The sequence below is a fragment of the Camarhynchus parvulus genome, chromosome 1A (assembly GCF_901933205.1).
Source record: "Camarhynchus parvulus chromosome 1A, STF_HiC, whole genome shotgun sequence".
Taxonomy (NCBI): domain Eukaryota; kingdom Metazoa; phylum Chordata; class Aves; order Passeriformes; family Thraupidae; genus Camarhynchus; species Camarhynchus parvulus.
The window spans coordinates 37232814-37253698 of record NC_044586.1 but is presented as its reverse complement, the minus strand read 5'-3'; the positions used below and the strand labels follow the sequence as shown (position 1 = coordinate 37253698).

Here is a 20885-nt window from a genome sequence, read left to right as displayed (position 1 = left end):
TTTTACACGGACAACATTTCTGTTTTTAATCTTTTGACAAAGGGATGTTCAGTGGAATCACTGAACTTGTCTTCAGCCCTTCCTGGTTTTAACAGGCCGCACTCTCACACTTGCAGTACCACACCATTGCAGTTCTGCTGTTATGGGTGCATGGCAAAGAACAAAAATTTATCACTGTGAGCAAATGCTCAGGACTGTGTCTTCCTGAGGCTGAAAGAAGGAGAGGTTAAACAGTGTAATTCCTGGGATGATCAAGAACTTCATGCTGCTGGGTTTCACTCAGGTCTGGTTGCCTTTCTCTGATTTCTTTTTATAGTACCTAATTTCCCTTGAAAGTAGGGAGGTTCAGAGTCTGAATTAACAACAAGAACATGAGCTCATGCAGGCTTTCTAATCTGAGCTGTCTAAGGAAATAGTGATAAATTATATAAACATGGGGACTACATGGAAGTTCATGGAGGATAATGTAAATCTTATACTACATTCAGAGGAATCTCTTCCTTTTCCATCTGTTTCCTTCAAAATATCCTCCCAGATGGCTTTACCATGTGGCAGTCTGGATTAAGTTAGAAATGTATACTTTCTTCATTGGTGGGGACTGTTAGAGGTTACAGTCAAGAACTGCTGGTTGATGGTGAGCCTTCCTTGGTAAAAGCGGCAGAAATTCCTGCTCACACTTGGTCCCTGAGTGGTCTCCTGTGCTTTGAATTTCATGTGTATTCTGAAAGATTTCTTATGAGTGTTAGTTGCTGCTAGCAAGTATGTCTCTTGGGTTTGTGTCGCTTTTAAAAGTACAGAAGCAGTAAGACCAGATAAAATTCTCATTTTGCAAATAACAGCTCTGTTCCTATTACCATTTCCCAGATTTTAAGCATCATACAGGGCACTGCCATGCTCTAAATCTCTTCATGGATATCAGCTGTCCAGTTTAGGACCATACAGATGTTTATGTAAACTTCTGCAATATCTTTAAACTTTGCCAGAGCTCTGAGGATTTACCATCACACAGAGAATAAATAGCAGCAGTAAAACCCACTGGAAACCTACACACCCATGTCATTAATACGAAGCTTTGAATACAGTGGTCTGTTCACATCTTTCTGATGATCACTGATGCATACTCTCACACTTCCTTAGGGAAATGAAGAAAAGAGCCAGAATTACTGAGTGACTTTGGTAAATTTAGCACTTTCAGGTAGATATTTGCCTGAACCTCAAAACAAGACTCTTTGAAATCTGCTCTGTCTCTAAAGAGTGTACAGCTGGATCTTACAGTCATGACATAGTAATATTTTTACTGAGGTGTGCAAATACACAGTCCAAACAGAAATTTCTTCATTTCCTCATTTTTAAGCAATTCGTAGCAGCTGTTGACTCAGCCATTACTCTAAAGTAATATGAAGGAAATAGATGTTCTTAGGAAAACACAATGAAAGCAATCAAAATTTTCTGGAAACGGGACATGTTTATTTTTTATCATTTCTGCAGAGAAGACATATAATGAACATAGAACAGCCCTTTGAAAATTTTATTATCTCTCTTAAAATCTCAAATCCTTGGAAATCCTTTGTATCTGAGTCTGAAAGACAGCATACCGCTCAGAAAGATAGTGTGTAGATCAGAATAAAAGTGTGTCAGCCAGAAGAGTACACGTAAAGTATACATAGAACAGTGTACACAAGAAATTGTACAGAAAACGTACACCAAAAGAACAAGTACAGCATACTTCCCTACCTAATGCTAAATGTAGTAGATTTTTTAAAACAACGTCCAAAAAAATCAAATCCAACAAGAATAAACACTAAAAAGTGTAGTCTTATTTCTTACAGGAAAGAAGATCTGGATTTCCTACATTTTTTTCTGCTACTCATTTCTCAATGTCAGTATCAGTAAAGTTATGCATGTGAATCATTTTATATATATATATATATATATGTATATACACCTCAGGTTGCATCTATTGCATACTCAGTGTAGGACACAGTAAATGCTAGAAGCATCACGCAGGCTCTGCAGCCCAGGAGCTACGCCTGTGGGTCACACATGCGTGTGCAGCCACAGAGTTGCAGACTGTGAACCTGGGGCCCGTGGTGGTTGTGTGGCAGGGCCAACGTGCTGGTAGACCCTGGCCAGTAGGACCAGGGAGCACATACCTCATCACTTTACTGTGCCATGCAATAAATCTGCACCCGCTTCAGGCCTTCTGTGTATCTGCTAGCCACCATATGTGAATTCATCCTTTTCCCTTCTGGGAAATGGCAGACAGAAATGTGGTAGGAATACTCCAGAAATCCACTTTCTCAGGTTGAAAACAAGCTTCCAGTGTCACAGACAGGATGGCACCAAGCAGGTGCACATACACATCTGAGAGAGTGAGTGCCATTGCCCAAGGCCACCCTGTGTCCTGTGAACCCAGAAATGCTGCAGTCTGAGCCTTGAATGTAGAAATACTGAATAATCTCTGCCCTGGAAGTTGACCTAGTGCCCTGGGGTTTCATTGCTCTTTCCACTGCATTCAGCAAGCTACCTTGTGTGTCATGGACTTTTTTTGTGTTTATTTATATGGAGTCAGAAAGTTCCCAGGGAAACTCCCAGAAAGTCATATCCTGGAGAGGTAAAGCTTTCTTTTCCAATAACATGTGTAATTTTGTACTTTAGCACAGAATAAATGTGTATGTGTTACACAGGCCACTCTGGAACATCCTCTAATGTATGGTAAGCTCTTGGTACCATGTGAACACATGCTGAGCAAACATGTATCGTGGCTTATGGGAAATAAGGAGAGTCTCTAGCTTTCTTCATGGATGCAGTAGATGGAATTTCATTGAGGGTACTGGGCTTAACATCCTTACTTTCTTTCTCTTTTCAAGGGAAAATGGTGGAAACTGGTGTGGTTTCCAAAGGAAAACATATTCAGTCTCCCTTTTTCTTTTATAAGGGGTTTATTGTGACAGGAAGACACTGAATAATTTGTCTGATGACTTAAAAAAAAAACCAAAAAACAGCTGGTTTTTGAAACAAAATAAGAAAAATAATCTGCTTCAATGAACAGATGAAGTACTAACCTGGCTAAAGAATGATGGCTAGAAAGGGAGGTCAGGTATAGCTGAAAGAAAATATTTTCTTACTTACTTGACATAACTTCTGAATAGACTCTGAATAATGTAATTCAATGATGCTATGCCTGAATACCTGAATCAGTGTAAGACTGAGGCAGCTAAGGTTTTAAATATTTATTATTGTCATTTACTACATAGCTATGATAGAGTAACATTTTTGAGATGACTACTTCCAGAAATTTGGCTGTAAATAAATAAAACAAATTGATTGGATTAAATCAATGGATTAAAAAACTCTTCAAGACAGGACTATATTTAGGTATTCAGTCACTTTTAAAGACTCAAAAATTGGAAATACCTCAGCAGCAGTCCCATTTCCTATCCTAGCAAGCTCTCCAGGCTGCCAGGAGAGAAGTGCTGCTCCCTAAACCTGAGACACAGTGCAGCTCAGGATTTGAAGGTCAAAGAGCCTGAGTGATCAAGCAGGAGAAGCATGATTTGATTTGATTGAGTCCACAGATCTGTTAAATTCAGATGCGTAATTCTGACAGTAGATGCTGACTGAGTTTTACATCCCTTTGCTTGATGCACCGGTGGTCCACAAGGCAGGCTAGGGTGGCTGTCACTGTGTCCCATGCAGTGCCTAAGGAACAGAGGTGCCCAGTCAGCACTGTGCCAGGACAGCACAGCTCCCTTTGAAACCTCTATTTCTGAGAACTGTGCTGTGTGAGTTCCATTTTGGGCAAGTGTCACAGTGCCTTGATTCCCCTTCCACTAAAACTGAGGGGCTGATGCTCCCTTCTTGCATAAGGGAGTGGTCAACGTGCATGCATTTATAATCTGATGTGACAAAAAAGGAATCAGATTTAACAAGATATTTTTTTACTTCCTGGCTTGTGAGGGACTGTCTCGGGGGTTCAGTCTTGCCTGCTGCAGTGTGCCACTTGAAGATGTCATGTCCTTGTCAGCCAGTTTATGAGTCAATCAAAGAGCAGGAGTGCTGTGACTTAGTTCAACATAAGAGGAGCCTTCATCTCTGAACAAGAACAATAATGGATTCCTGACAGCTCAAACACACAACATTTCCCTGAGGCAAACTCTAGGGCAGGAGGCAGCTTTCTGAATGAAGCACTGGTCACGCATTTGCCCATTCAACACAGATACACTTTCAGGTTCCTGCTTATTTTTCAGTCTGCTGGGCGAGACCTGACCCTAAAAGCAGGGATGTAAAACTTCAGGGACTACAGCTGTTGAGCCACTCCTTGCACAGCACAGGGAGTGGGTGTTGCAGTTGCTGGTGGAAGGCTAGAGTATGCAGGGGTGAGCTAAAAGATTTCCCTAAGCCAGCAACACTCCTCTTCAACCTCTCCCTACCTCTTCCCTCCCCACTCCTTGCTTGTGGAAGAAGACTGAGGTGGTCAGGCAACATCTGTGGGCAGGGTGGCTGTGTGTTTGACCCCGCAGCTGTGGCCACAAAAGGTGTTTAGGGAGGTTCAGAACTTGTCTCTGATTTGACACAAACTGAAGTCTCACTAATAGTAGCCAGGAGAGAAGGGCTTGTGGTGTGTACTTGGGAAACATTGTTGAGGGGCATAGCTGGGCAGTGTTTAAAAAAGTGCCAGTCAGGAGTAAATTAAACAGTGCTACTTTTGCATACACATGCTGCATATTTTGGCTGAGATTTTCAAGAGCAGCAAGAGTCAGTGCTGCTAACACTTGGGTATCTTACTTCATACATGTGAGACATACAGGATTCTCAGCAGCACATGGCTACTCCCTGAAAATAAGGATTATTTTAAGATATTTCCTGTCTGATACTCAGAAAGCTGAAACTACCAGCATGATCACTCTGTGGACTTACAGTAATAAAAATAATCAAAATGCTAATTAGCAAAGATGAGGAGCAGAAGGCTGCAGAGGAGGAAAATGCTGTTTCGTGAGAGCTTGGTTCCTGAGCTTCTCAGAAAGGGCTCTGCATTTTCAATGGTCTGCATTGTTGTTGCTCCTCCACATCCAGGTGAAGCCACTGAAAGATGCTCTATTCCCTGACTTAAATATTACTACAGATACTTCAGGATTGTATCCGTGCTCATTTGTTGCGCTGAAAAACATGGGAAACAAACCTATGTAACCATTCTTGGAAATTGCTCTATCTTTGCTTTTCCAATTCAGCATATAAATTCTGCTGCAAATTTTATTTTAAAGATTAAGTATGCTGTGATGCTATGTAATAAGGTAAGCACAAATAGAATCAAAGTTAAGGTCAATGAAAATATAGTTTTTGTCTGTTAAATAATTTGCTCAGATAAATAGTTACAGTCTTCACCTATTAGCATAAATAAATAAAACAGCATAAAACATAATAAAGTTTGGCTAGGAAAAGGAGCAGTATACTCAGCCCTTATTAACATATTTAAACATGTTATGGAAAGAAGCAATAAGAAGACAATTTTTTTTTTCTGGATAAATACCAGGGAAACCTGCTATTTTGTGAATTTAGTTCCTTGAAATCAAGGAACCCCAGGGTGACATCTGGCATCCCTGGGCAGTCCCTCCGCTTGTGGCACCTGTGCCAGACATTAAGGCCAGGATGGACAGGCTGAGCCTATGAGCTAGCCTCCTCCCTTGCAGTTTAGAGAGGACAACTCAGGTGAAGGATTCATAATCAGTGTGAAACAATTGTGATAGACACTTTAAAACCATTTTTCCTGGTGGAGCTTCTATTCTATATCATTTCTGTTGATGCTCTCACTGTACTGTTCTGTAGTGCTGAGATGGAGTGAAGCAGCTCAGACGACAAACACAGTCATGACAGGCTGGGTGCAGTCTGGGGGCACATTCAGAGCTCATGGTCATTGATTGCTCCTTGGATATTGTAGGCCATGTGACTGCTGTGACAGTAGACAGTAAGAAGTATAGGAGTATCACAGCCTCATGTTAGATCATGCAGTGAGAATTATGGTCCTAGGCACTTCATGTTGAAGGCTACAGAAGTATGTAGGTGGTTTTCAGACATCAACACTTTGCGAAACAGTGCATGAAGGATCTAAATCTTTGCGCAGTCTAGTGTTTGTGAGCATCTTGAGTTCATCCTTACAGGACCTAAACAAATAAATTTTCCTTTCTCACACTGAGGAAGGAAAAAGCCCTTAATAACCACTGCCTGACTGTTGGGCATTGTAGCAGTCAGCAGTCACATTACCATAGCAAACTGTCTCTCTTTTCATTGGGATCCCAATACAAGGAATTTTAAATTTTTTATGAAGTCTGCTCCAGCAGATGGTGAGCATCAGTGTGATGAAGTTCTGGTGTTGATCCCACTGTAAAGCATTTCTGGAAATTCCAGAATGTTTTCAGAAAACATTGGCTGAAATCTCTCTTTAGAAATGACTAATGATTATATTAGAGAGGGATATAATATTGCCAGTGTAGTTTTTGCTTTTCCTCTGCTCTGTCAATGTAGTCACATTATTCAGGGCTGATCTCTGATCTCAGGTTTGAAGAGTTACTTGCCACACAACAACCATGGGAAAAGAGAAGGGGAGAAATAAATGAATCACCCACATTATGCTTGAATTCAGATCTCAGATTTCCCACATCCTGGTATTTAATTTCTCACAGAGTTACCAATGGTTGATCTCACGACAGGATTAGTGGGAAGAAAAATGAGAGCTCCATTGAAACCAGACTTGAGTCTGGAAGGAAAGAACATGTGAGCTCTAGGACCCCGGAGATACCAGATTCAGGGTAGTGAATGGCTTCCACCCCCTCCCCTACCCTGATTCTCGGGCTTATTTTGAAGCAAATTCTGGAAACTGAATTCAGAACAGCAAAGACACAGTGACGGTAAGTTAGGGGGCTCACACATCGCTTCAATAGTGTCCTGAGAACTGTGTTATATAGTGAGGCATTAACTATAATTTATGTTAGTGTTTTTTTTATGTTTAGAAAGGAGAATAGATTAACATTGAAGTATAAATTGCAGTAAATCTGTCTCAGTTGTAAAATAAACATGTTTTGAACATACATTTCCATCAGGATACCTTCTCTGATTTGATTATAGAATGTATATGTGTTCAATTGGAAAATAAATTCCCATAAAAGATTCTATAATCAAAAGGAAATCATCAGTATCTACTAAATTTGAGACCCTCAGTCACTTTGAATCAGGTTATCTTGATTTGAGAAATAAAGAGCTTTGTCCTGTGGATCGCTGCATAGACTGATCTAGAAAAGTTGTGTTGTTGCTCAGTGCTGAGGAGGCCAAACTTTCTCACACTTCCCACCAGATTCAGAGTGTGAGATATTCAAGAAGTTGAAAAAACCTTTAAATGCATCACTCTAAATCCTTTAGGAGTTGAACATATTAGGACAACCAGAAGAGTTTGTCATTAAACTATAACTACCCTTTTTGGATTACCTGGTATTTGTAGATTTATTGGCAAGGTGGCTTAAATTAGGGATATATTTTTAGCCTGCAGCATTACATAATAAAATAGCAGCTGAATTCTTGCAGTAAAAAAGGGAAGGGACGGGGGAAGTTTATTAAAACCAACATGAACCTCTCTGATTTTGCTTTTTTGTCTGCACGAAGAGGTGCTTCATGGTTACACAATCAGTAAAGTTTGCAAGAGAAGCATTTCCATTGCCCCATTGTGCTCAGGAGCTGTCGCCTGCCTTTCACTGCAGACCTGCTGTTTAGTCTGAAACTGAAAATTAAACCCAGAACCTCAGCTCTCTAAGTTAAATACTCTGCATTGCTGGAAGCACGCAGCCTTGCCAGTGTCTGTGTGGCAAAATCCATGATCAAAATCTTCAGACATTTTTAAAGCATTTTACAACTCTGTTAAGCTTTAATGTTTTTGTTTTGATTCGGTTAGGGTTTTTTTGGTTTTTGGTTTTGTTTTTTGTTTTGGTATGTTGTAGTTGTTGTTGTTAAACATCATTTTCTAAATTATACTAGAAAGTCTCATGTGAACTGTGCTGAACCAGCTCAGGGAACCTGGCTCACTATCTTTAAGAAATATGTTTCTCATTTTGGAGGGCTTTTCTGAGAATGGCCAGGGTAAGGTAGAGCCCTGTATGTTAAACTCACTCCTTCAGAAACAAAAAAGCAAGGGATGAGAAAAGCCAGGGGAGACGGGGGAGAACGAGGATGGTGGTGGCCAAGCCCACGCGCCCTGCGCAGCCGAGGCTTCACAGGCAGTGTGGCAAGGGCCGCTAAGCCCCGGGCCTGGCGCTCGTAAAAATGTCACCAGTGCACTTCCACTGTGAAAGGCGCTTTTATCTCCCCTTCCCACAGCCCCTTTCCAGAGGGTACGTGGGCCTGGGCCTGGCGGCTGCTGCTTGGCCTCCCCGCATGGCTGGACCCTAATGAGGTGTATGCGGCTCTTGGCTGCAAGTTTTCAATCTCTTTCTTATTACTTCAAAGCTGCTGCTCCGAGGTTCAGACAAGTTTGATCACTTGGCAAAATCTCTCAGCTGGGATTCAAAAGGGAAGATGCTTTATTTTATTATTTATTGCTGTAGATAAATAGCTCTTCCCAAGCTACTCTTGTCAGTGGCTTCGTGGTCAGAGCCGCAATGTTTTTTTAAATGATAAAGGAATGAAGGTGAACAACTTTTGGCAGTTGCTTCCTGTCTGTAACAAGTGGTTGTTTTTAGGGGGAGAAAAAAAAAAGAGAATAGAAATATAACAGGCCTTACTTTATTTTCCTCTTCATGCTTTATATTTGGTGGGGGAGGAGGGAGGAGTAAAAGGTAAATGATGTGGGTTTGACCTCCATTTCAAAGCCTCTCAAAGTAGTGCTTCCGTACCCCATTCTGGGAGACCGTTGCTGTAATCCTTCCTCTGCCACTCAGCATAAAATATGCAGAGAAACTGGTGCTGTTTCAAGTATTTCAAGGGCTCAAGGGGAAGGCAGATTTGCTCAGGTTTACCTCTGTGGGCTCCAGTATCCTTTTGGGCTTTTCTGTCTCCAGTGCCACAAGAAAGCAGAGCTAACACAGTCACCCACAGCATTTCAGTGAACTAGGCAAGTCTAAGGATTTTGAAGGTTGGCATCCATCTTCTTTCATCTAATTATGGACACAAATATTAGTGATTGGAGACTATTATTAGAGCCTCTGCTTGCCTTATGCTCCAGTCTGGATTTTGGCTGTGAATGCAGAGCAGTTTACCATTCCTCCAGTTTACAGCGTCCACAAGAGGTTTGTAAGAGCAGCTTCTCAAAGTTGGGGTCAGTCCAGCTCAGTTGTATATGTTTCTAACAGCACCGCTGCCTTCTTTTTCTTAATATTTTATTTCCTTCCCACCAGAAATGTTTATATATTGTAGGGTTGAAGCTCTCCAAGACAAAATACATCTCTGTCAGTGTTGCATAGCACCCGCAATTGCTTCAAGCACCATTTTCACTTTAGGTCTGTGCTTTGCAGACTTTAAATGGTGTTTCCTGTAAAATTATTCTGACCAGTACTGAGATTTTGCTGAAGATTTTCAGTCTCCTTTTAATCATATGGGGAACAGATTTTTTCAAAGTGTTTTGACCTGCTTGGGTCAAAAAGGCACTTGCTGTAGTCAGATGCCAAAACGCGTTTAAGAAATCTGGCCTGACGTAACTTAGACAGCTGAGTCTCAATTTCAAAAGGCTTCAGCCACACAGGCTTTGGCACTGAGTGACTTGCTGCCTTGCAGGAACCTCATTGCTGAGTTAATTTCAGGGCTGCTTTATAATCCGTGGTAAAGTTGGGCACCTGAAGTTGAGGTTCATTCAAGATCATCTGTAAGAGAAATTGAGAGGCAGAACCAAAGGCAGGTACATTTAGGTTTTAACTAAATGTCAGTCAGACTAATTCCTGTTTCTGGAAGTTCTCAGTGTGAGCCCCCCTGGATTTAAAACTCCAGTGTCAGATAACCCCTTTCTCTCAAAGTAACCAGAGAGATTCCTTATCGCTCCATTATATCAAACAGTTGTCCTAGTGGGAGATAAGCTAGGAGATGGAGAAATGGTTTTTATTCCCCCTTAATCTAACAGGAAGAATAGACTTGAATCTATATTTTAAGTAAGCTGTTCTAACTTAAAGAGGAATGTCCTTTCCTGTCCTGTCCTGTTCTGTGGGAATCCTCCTAAGCAATGGCTTGGTCCCTTCCAGTTATCTAAACCTGTTGCTTAAGGACCAAAACTTGGCCAAGCCTGGCAAGATACTTCCTCCAGCAGAGGAATGGGATCTGTAGAAGTGGTTTCTGTGTGTGTAAGGATGGTTAACTCTCTCTGACCTCTACCAGCTGAGTCCCAGCACAGCCCCATCAACTTCACTCAGCTGCCTCAGCTAGTCCACTTCCTCCAACAGCTGGGGATGTGCATTATCCAGTAATCCCCATGAGCAGCCTTTTTGCTAGTCAAGCAGTGCTATCCCAGCCTTAAAAGGAGAGGACACACTTAATTTGCCTACTAACTATGCAGCTAAAGAACCACAGGCTGGTGACCTGCAGGAGAGAGTCAGGTTTTGGCTTTATTTTCTCTACTCCTTTTCTGTCTTTCACAGAATAATTGATTATTTATATAAAAGTGGACTGATTTTAACAGAAGAAAGATGCATCTTCCATACACAAAAGTTTATGGGGGAGCCTTCTTCCTAGAAGGTAGAAACCCATATTGAATACCTACTTCAAATCAGAGAGCATGGGGATTTCAAAACAAGTCCATGTATGAATTTCCAATCCAGTGCTATTGCGTACATGTATGCAATTTTAAGAAAATTAAAAAGTCCTATTTTTGCTATCTGTTATACATTGCCTTCCCAAGTGTGAAAACTTTGAGGACATCACTAGGTCAAATTGATCTTTGGGATACCTTTATACCCTTAGACTGCTCCCAAGAATATTGGGTAGCTCTGCACATGCCCACCAGCAAGCACTTGGGCATTGGGAAAGTTAAGCAGCAGCTCAGCAAGGCTGCTTGCTGTTATCTCAGTATTGCTATGCCATCATGCTATGGCCAAATCTGTGCTCTTTTGAAGGCCAGCATCTTTACATAACAAAGTGGGCTATTAGCGGCTAGGTCAATAGGAGCTTACACATTTAAAGCAAGAATGTTGGTTTCCAGTCCCTGCATCTCAACCCCAAGCTGCATCTCTCTATTTGTCTCTTTGTTTATATTTAATGTCATTAAAGTACTGAAAGTTGTACTTCCTTGGGGGGGAACCTGCCTGCTCACTGCTCCCAGGGCTGTCCCATGACTTAGTCAATGATTGCCAAAACAGTGGTAGGAGAAGGCAGGGAGTCTCAGAACTTCTCTGCAGCTAGTGTTTTTGACTGTCCTGTTCGGCAGCAAGCTAAAGAATTTGTGCTCCTTCTAGCATGCTAGCAGCTGCAGTGCACAGCAATTGCTTGGTTGTGGTCTGGTTGACTTACATGTGTTTAGAGACAGAGTTTCTGTACTGAAATAATTCCTTAAAATAATTTTTCAATCCAGCAGTTGGAAGGGGTGTATGGCCTTTTCTGTATATGGTCACGGTGATCTGTTCTGCACTAATAAAGCCTTTCATTGTGATGTGTGAAGTATACCTGCAACAATTTGAGTTCTGAATCCAGCTTCTGGAGTTAAACTTTGCCTTACTGCTGAGTGACACCTGTCACTGAGCTTGCTAGTGTGCTTTGCAGAGAATGCAGAGTTCGAAGCAGCAGATCCCACCCTAAGCTTCACACAGAGCAAACCTGCTCTGAGTGTCTGTTAGTGCTGTAAGAATTTCTAAAGCAGTTTGGTGCTTTGGCTGTGGAGCAATAGGGATGGCACTGTCTCAGCTGGGCACAGTCGGGCCCTCGCCTCTGCTCTAGAAGCCATCTATTCCTATCCCTATATTTCAGGGACTCCTCTGAAAATATTAGCTTGCATGCCAGGGGATTTCAGACATGTTAACAGCAGACAATGGTCCACAGTTTGCAAGTTGCTCTTGTCAGCAGTTCTTTTTGACATATCTATTCAAGCATACCCTCTTGGGCTTAGAAAGCAGCCAGCAAAATCTGTGCCAATAGCTAATACTTCATTATAAAATAAAAGCTGTAGCAAATTCAGAGGCTCCATATGCAGCATTACTGTGATCCTGCAGTTCATTTCAAAATGGGTTTTAGTTTTTTTAATCTGCAGGTCAGAAATTCATGAGCAGAAGGTGAAAAAAGTGAATTGCCAGTGAGTTTCATGGGGCCAGGACATTTAACCTTGAAGTTTTGTCCAGAGTATTAGAACAGAACAAACATTTTTACAAAAATGCCACAGTTACCTTGCTACAGGTGGGGAAATGCTCCTCCCAACAATTATTTCATCATCAAGTTTTGCTTTTATCAGTTTTTGGGTGTCCACCAAAAAAAGATTGCAGAGGACATACATTGACCAAACTAAGTATGACTGTTCTTCAGGCCACTAGGATGCTACTGGCTGCTTGTAATTTCAGGAAAAAATAGCCTGCACCAGCCAAATGTGGATCATCAAATAGAGGTCTTGGGCAGCAGGTAGAGTTACATTTCACCTGCACAGGATATTGTGGGAAAGAAGTCTCTTGGGATCAGGGGGTGACTTTGATCTGAAAAGACATTGACATTTAAATACGATTGTTTGTGGCACAGCTCCATTCTGGATGGACCTGCCTCTGAGGTTTAGCAATGAATAACCGAGTTATAGAATCATTTGTGTTGGAAGGGAGCTCTGGAGATCATCCAGTCCAACCCCCCTTCCAAGGCAGGGTAACCTAGAGCAGGTGACACAGGAACATGTCGAGGTGGGGTTTGAAAGTCTCCAGAGAGGGAGACCCCATATCCTCCTTGGGCAGCCTGTTCCAGTGCTCTGCCACCGTCAATGTGATGAAGTTTTTTCTCATGTTGAGGTGGAACTTATTGTTGTTTAGTTTATGGCCATTCCTCTGAGTCCTGGGCACCACTGAAAAGAGTCCAGCACCAGTTTGTTTTTCCGCAGCGCTGAGACTCCCAAAGCAGAGATTCAACTTCATAGTTCTGGAGCGGGTTCGTGGGTCCACACATCTTGACACAGTTGCTCTGTGCAGGTGTTCCAGGGGATCACAGGGATCCACACAAAGGAGGGCATGACACAGGAGACCAGCACCTTTCTGGCTTATCTTACCAGATGAGATATCCAGGGCATCTAAAACAGCATCAGGTGCTGTCTTCAGGCAACCAGATCCCACTGAAGTTGTCATATTTCAAAATTCTGTGTTGGCTAGCCTAAATAAACCTACTGGCTGCAGACAGCACTTCTAACTGAAACCTGCTGTCCTACCTTCTGTTCCTTTTTTGTTACCTTCACCAGTTAAATCAGGGCTAACAACAGTGATCCCAGTCCCCTGCAGAGTAGCCCTTCTGAGGGCAGATACCTGCTGTGAGTCATTGCAAAGTTTGTCCTTTCTCTCCTGTGCGAGGCCAGCCTCAGTGAGAGATGAAGGTCCAGGCTAGTGTCCACATCTGCCACTGCCTCGCCAGTGATGCCCCTCAGGAAAAGGCTCCTTTATGAGCTTTGGAGAAAGCCACCTTGCAGCTCTGTTTTGGGAGAGACACCAGCTCCCTATCACTCCCTGTCTGACGGGGCAGTTACAGCAGATAAGGGTGGATATGGCTCAGTGTGCTGCCTTTGTCATACAACATCCTGCAGCAGCTCAGGACAAACATACCCATACATGGGACCTGTGGATGACCAAGTGTGCCAAGTGAAACTGCCTCTGCAGCTGGTCCCTGTGCCAATCAGCCCCTGCAGATACATGTATGGGGATGTACACATGGATGCATGGGAAGTCACCTGGGATATTGTCGTAGCAGCAGGAGTAAAGCCTGAGCTATGGATATGAGTACTCACCCTGTTCTTTGAGTATTTGTCCTATGCTCCCTGAGCTCTTCATGGCTGTGGCATCCCTGTTGGCGAGATCCAGCCTGGTTTGAAGCTTTCTCAGGTTTCTCTTTGCAGTCTGCTGGCCCAACTTCTCACTAGTTTGCTGCACCAGAAAACAAATAACCTGGGAAGTAACCATTCAAGGCAAAACTGGGTCGATGCACATTTATGGTCAATTCACACATGTCACCATTCTGCCTCCACAACTAAAGTGAATGCACATAAGTGAGAACACCCTCAATTAAAGCTGCCATGTAACCCAAAACTTTTGCTTCTTTGCTGAGTGCATCCTGTGATGGTGTTGCTGAATTTATGTTCTGCATGGCTATCACACTTTGAGTGACTTGGATTTCTAATGTCTGCTCTAATGACCATGCTTTCCTTCTTAATTTGTTCCCTTCTCTTCAAATTTATTGGAAGCACTTACAAAGTATTTAATTCCTGCCCCAGTTCCTCCTTCAACTTTTACTCAGGGACTATGACAGATGGCTGTGCCATCGACCTTGGGAGGTCTGTGAGGACTTGCAAGTGCCTGGAGGGTGCTTGGTTCTGGTAAGCATCCTTCCCCTGAGGTGTCCAGTGCCCTGACAGTGCCAGCACTTCAGTGAATCTCTGGCTGAAGTGACTCAGCACAGAGCCGGTTTTCAACTTCCAAAGGTTACACGGTTTTCAAAATGCCTGCCTACCCTCCATCTTTTGGGAAGTGTGTGTGCAGGGGTGGCAGGTGCTGTAGTGGCAGAGGTTGGGTTGAAGATCCCAGCTGCACAACCTTCTGATATTTGCAACCAGTTTTTCACAAGTGCAAAAAGTCCCTCTCTGTTCCTGCATTATACATCTGTACTCGGTCTTTCAGAACCTCTACTCACTTCTTCCTTTAGGTTCCTCCCTTCATATATGTCTGATTTGTAGTATCCCTTTGTTTGAATTGTAAGCACTTCAGATCATCATTGTCTTGACAAGAAGTTTGCCAATGATAGATTGGCTTAAAACACTCATCTGCAACAGAGGCATCGTAGGCTTTTGCAAGGAATGAACAATCTGATTCCTTTGAAAAGCTTTTCTTAATGAAAAAAGTATTCCCCAACAGTGATGTGATTTTTAAGTTTGTCAGTCTCAAATATTTTTTAATAATTAGCTTATTATTTACATATTTGGGGGGGAGGGGGTTAGCTTGATCTTTAGTTTCTCATCCTTCCCAGTACTACAGGGAAGGTGTAGTAGCTTCTCTCTGCAGGTGAGAGAAGCTTCCTTCATTACATGAACACATATAAGTGTATGAAGGAAGAGATTCTCATTTATTTTCTTGGTCACTGCAGCAAGGGTTACTAGGGAAAAAAACACTGTGAGATTCATAGTAAAAATCACTAGAGTGGACAACTTTTTAACTAAAAAGAGGTCTCTTGTGGCCACCCTGGCTGAGCTTTGAAGTATGTCCTTTCACATACTTTGCCTCTCCCCCCATCCTTCTTACTTTGTGATCGGAAGTCTACCTTCATGGAAAAATGATTTCATCAGGTTTCAGTAGCCTCCTGACAAGCCAAGCATAAAACAAAGAGAGCTGCCGCTCTGCACCCACACGTGTGCTGCCGTCTTCCAGGAAATGATAATCAGAGGCTGACCACAGCACTGTAAGAAATTAAACATGTGATCATCATCAAATACCAAAACACGTCTACCTGTATTATGTTAAGAGCACAGAACCCACAGTAGTAATTTTTTAACTGAAATACTTGGCTTGGAGGCAAAACTGGGGTTTGCCACAATCATTCTGAGTTCTGAATTACCAAGGCTCAAACCGACGTATTTTGCTGTGTTTCTCCACATGCAGCCCGAATTAGCCCTCCAGTAGGTGCCTGAAAATACCATTTTTCTTCTTGACTGAAATGTTGTAACAGTCCTGCTCTGCACAGAAGATAAGCAGGAAGAATGCATTATGCATTAATGGGATTTGATGGAGTGTGAGCTCAGTTTCCCCAGTGCCACCAGAGACAGAGTAAAATTTGCTTGATCGTTTCATGTGTTGAGAATCGTTTTTGTTCCAGTGCTGTGAATACAACCCAGCTACAAGTGGACAGTAGTTGTTGTGAGGAAAAAATTGTTCATCTGTATGATAGATCAGTGTCATCTGGAATATAAGAATTGAAAATTCAAGGTCACAGGGCAGCTGACACTTGATTTTGCTCTCTCTGCTCTATCCACAGCTTTGATCATGCTACATCTTTCTTTGTGCCTGGTACTCAAGAGAGTACCCCAGGGTCATGGCCTGTTTCCTTGTCAAGAGGTATAAACCTACTGGCCTCAATATCTGAGGCCCAAGCTTTAGCAGGGCTGGGGGCATGAAGGAAGAGGGGGGGAGCATTTCCTTCATGCTTTTCACTTTTCCCACATAACCCAAAGCAGACTAAACAAAACCAGTGTGAAATCTCATGGCTTGATGCTGCTATGGTTATATTTTTTAAGCTGTCATCCATTCATTTATAGTTATGTTTATTCCCTGGATTTACAGCTTTCTTTTGGCCTTTTCTTGCAGGGAGGTGCAGGGGGAGGTCAAAACCTTTTGAAAGGGGATTGCAGTCAGCAGTGGCCTATGATTAAAGCGCTGTGTTTTTCCTTGATGCCGCTCCTCTGCAGCAGTGTCACACATGGTAGCATTTAGGAGCCCTTCACAGCTGAGGTGTTTCAAACACTAATGAATGGAAGTTTGGTCGTATAAGGCGGGCAAGCTTTAAGGCAAGCTTTGCTGAATGGTGTACTGTAGTGGCCTGGGAAAGGAAGAGAGTTATAAATTGTGTCAGTTAGCCACCCAGACAAAATGAAGCCATGTGGAAAATCAAATCTATTAAAGTATGAAGACTGTTATAAGCTGTTTTAAGCTGGTCATTCTTCAGAGGTCTCAGTTGGCTGAGGGGGTGAATTCCTCTACTTCCTAGATCTTTTTCACGTGCTGTCTTAGGCAATGATGTTCAGTGTTTGATAAAAAACAGCTTTTCATTGACAGCCACTTTTATTAGAAATGTTAGTTGCCCCCAGTTCACCACCCATGTCCTGAAAGGTACTGAACATTTGTTTAAAAAGCAGAATAAGAACATCACATTTGGGCAGTCTTGCTGAAGGCAAACATGAAGCAGCACTAGGGCCAATGAGGAGGAGAAGGCTTCCCAGAGCAGCTGCTTAGAATTGGATATGTGCTCAAAATGCTTTCCATTTTCTTGCTGCCAATGTCTGCTGGCCATAAGAGGCCTGTGACAAAGCATGGCACAGAATGCTTTTTCTTGACATCTCCTGGAGTAGAAGAAAAGCCTGGCAAGGCAAGGTGGGGGGATCAGAGAGCAGGGTACCTTCCCTTCCTCCCCAGGGTGGTTTCTTGAGACATCACAGGAACTGTAAAGGGCATTTTATTAGCTCAAGAGGTAATTGTCAGCTGTGTGAGGGACAGCTGAACTGGCAGCCTAAGATGCCTGGTCACCACGGTATTTATCCTTCCTATTTGTGTTTTCTAGGAAGAGACTGAAGAAACGTCCTCACAAGAATCTGCAGAAGAAGACTAGGAGATCACACCATGCAATTTCTACCTCATCAGCAGTTGGGTCTTTTGAAGGGAGAAGACACTGCCTTGACCACTTACTTTCTATTGCCATGGTCTTTCCACTTTTGCCTGGGGGAAAAAAAAATCACATAACCTTTAAAAGGATTTGACTAATCATCTTCTTTGTAATCCCTTCACAGTCCCAGGTCTAGTGAAAAACTGCTGTAACACAAAGGGGACACAGATTAACGATGCAACTTTTAATTACTGTTTTCTTTTTTCCTAACCTACTAATAGTTTGTTTGAGCTGCTAAGTAAGGGCGACTGGGTCAAGAAGAGCTCCAAATCAGGTTTATGTCATTCACTGCACTGCGTATAAACAAGAAACTTGTAACATAGTCATTGTAATGGGCATTGAAATAGGAAAGGCTGGGTGTGTAACACTCATGCCTTGCAACACTTCCAGCAACCCACTCCCTACTTAGTGAACTCCCTGTTTTAGAACACCAAAGATAGGGGATAGATACTATTCTTTTTCTTTTGTAACCTTCTTGTAGACTTGTACTTGATTTTTTTTTTTTGTTAAGACTATTATTTAGGGAAAAAAATGAAAGCTGATTTTTCATTTCATTCAGCTGGTAATCAGAAGAAAGAATTCAACATGAAAAGGTACTTTCATTTTGCAAAAGGGAAGAAAGACAAAGATACGTTGTATAGTTTTAGATACAAACATATCAGCACAAGCAGTAGTTAACCAAATGAGCAGTCCTTATCATCTGGATAATAGGGAGCCAAGGAGTTGGCTTTCTTAGAGCCAGGAGTTTTCTATGGAAACAAAAATGACTGACACCACTCTTATGCTATTAGTGAGTAAGTTTTATTGATAAAAGTCTTTAAAAACATACAGAAAGGTACCTAGAAATTAATCATAAATTTATCTGAAGAAAAATAATCCAGATTTTTGCTTAGTTTCTACTAATTCCACTTGCCCTGTACCAGTATTTTGAAAGAATTGAATCTTTCGTCATTACTCATCAGTCACAATGTAAGAATGAACACCATGTACCTCAGCTAAGCTCGTGCATTACATTAAGCAATGTATTTTGACATAGGATGGTTCACTGAGCACCTCTGTGCCAGTGGCATTTCTCCATCTTTTAATTCAGAGCAGCACTTTTAGCATCAGATGCAATATTACCCCACTATTCAATACTACCTCTGATTTTTACAAATAACTCAACAGACTGATAAATACATGCTGCTATACACATTCAATGCAGGAAATTTTTACTGGGTAGATAATCATGAGTATCTGCATTTTCCCCTTATTTCTATTTCAACCTTTTTTGCAGTTAAGGAGACAATGTCTTTTTTGTGTTTCAGCATGACTATGTGTTTTTCTTTCACTTGGTTTTGTTTGATTTTTTTCTTTTTTTTGTGTGGGTTTTTGGTTTTGGTTTTGTTTCATTTTATTTTATGTACTTACTCTATTCTCTGCTAGACTTCTGTGTAATGTACTGTTAACTTGAATATATTTTTGTATTGAATTGCTGATAGGTTTGTGAGGATAATTTTCTTCAAGGACACTACATGACAGAAAAAATTTAGCTGTAAAGTTTAAATATTACTGTCCAAGTTTGTACCTCAAATGAATTGTTTAAAGAAATGGACTAATTGATTGACAAAGACCTACCTCCAGACTTTAAATGGAATGAACTTGTTACTTTCAGCATCAGTTTTGAGACGTTTGAAACAGTTAGGACTGCAACTAATCCCTAATTCAAAATTATTTTTGTAAAATAACTTGTGGAAAATGAACACATTTTAAATTACTTTCGTATTAAAAATTTTTAAAAAATGAACAAAAAAACCTTCAAAGAAACTTGAAGCTTTGTAGGTGGGAAGCAACAAGCTCAGCTTTTGCATAATGCAATCACAAATATGTGTTTTTTAAAAAAAATTAGTAGATTGTAAGAAAATACTTGACAAGTATTTTCATGTATTTTTCACAAATGTGATTTTGTAATATGTTTCAGCCAGATTTATTTTAAATGCTTCTTATGTAGAGGTTTTTTATTCTCTCCTCTCTCACTTTTGTTGTTCTTTCTCTCTCTCTCCCCCACCTCCAATTTCATTTTCTCTATTTCTGTTTTATTTCCCTTTTCCTCTCTTTCCTAGTCAGTACTTCATACCATTGTATTAATAATTGGGCCAGGGGTAGTTTCTCAGGAAGGCGTCTGTTGGTATGGCTTTAGCGTGGAGCCAAGTGCAGTTAAGGATAAGGACTCACTGGCTTCTCCCAAGAGGCAGTGTCAAGAAACACGGACCTCCACAAAACACTGCGCGGGGTTCAGTGGCGGGAATTGCTGGGAAAGAGCTGGTTGGAATATTGGAACTAGACGTGATAATATCGAGTGAAAGAGAAATAATCCTAGCTATAAGTAGCTCTAACAGGCCAAATCCAGTGTCATTTGAAGGCAGTAATAGGAATTTTGCTGACTTCAAAGGGCATCAAATCAAGCCTTAGCAAGTCCCTTTTGGGGTCTGAGGGGTTTTGTTGCATTTTTTAAAGCCACGGTATTCAGTGGATGACACAGAAATAATTGCTCTCTGTGTGTCACTCTTCAACCTCTGAGAGACTTACCACTCTGATGAACTGAATCTTACAATTTTCTATATATTGTAGTACAATCAAAACACATTACTACCTCTTAGGGCCTACTATACCTCATTTTTTCAGACGGAAAAACTGCATGTGGCCATTGAGTCAGTGAGAACATCATAAAATTTTTTTATATATATAGTTTATTTTTGTGGGAGATAAATTTTATACGACTGTTCTTTGCTGTCATTGGTCACTGCTAACTATGACTGGACATGTAACTCTTCTACCATTTCTGCAAGAGAGGTGTGTTTGCAGGAAAAAAAATTGCTTCGAGATGTTGAACTACAGTTTACTTTTCCTTTTGAGTGTCTTCTAACTTTTTGCTTTGTTCTTCATGTAGAGTTGCTGTCTATGATTGTACTTCAAATCGCTTGCTTGTTGAAAATGTTCCTTTAATGGTTTATCACAGTCTGTTCAGCACAATAAACATAATAGCCTCTGTGATCCCCATGTTGCTTGATTCCTAGACTTTGTCACAGTTCCATAAAATGGGTAATAAATTTTGGTCATGATGATCAAATTTGTAAAATCTTTTCATGCAAGTAGTCTTTTTTTTGGTCCCAGGACCACAGGCATGTGCTTGAGAAGTTGATTTGCTGTTAGGGGCCCCAGGAGTGGGCACTTAGCAGAACTATACATATTACGAGGCTCCCCAAAAGGTGACACACCCATTCCTGGCCCAGCTCACCCATTCACTGTGCTGAGCTAAGGGCTAAACTGTGCATTTGGGTACGAGCAAGTAC

General features: G+C 41.5%; 1 protein-coding gene across 3 annotated transcripts in view; it reads left to right on the top strand.

Moving 5' to 3' along the window:
* Positions 1-20592, top strand: part of HMGA2 (high mobility group AT-hook 2) — a 112346-nt gene extending 91754 nt beyond the window's left edge. For all 3 annotated transcript variants that reach the window (XM_030960531.1, XM_030960529.1, XM_030960530.1), the window contains exon 6: positions 17452-20592. In XM_030960531.1, coding sequence (XP_030816391.1) covers positions 17452-17499 — 48 coding nt within the window. In that variant the 3' untranslated portion in view covers positions 17500-20592. The remainder of the gene's footprint in view (positions 1-17451) is intronic.
* The last annotated feature ends 293 nt before the right edge of the window (positions 20593-20885 follow it).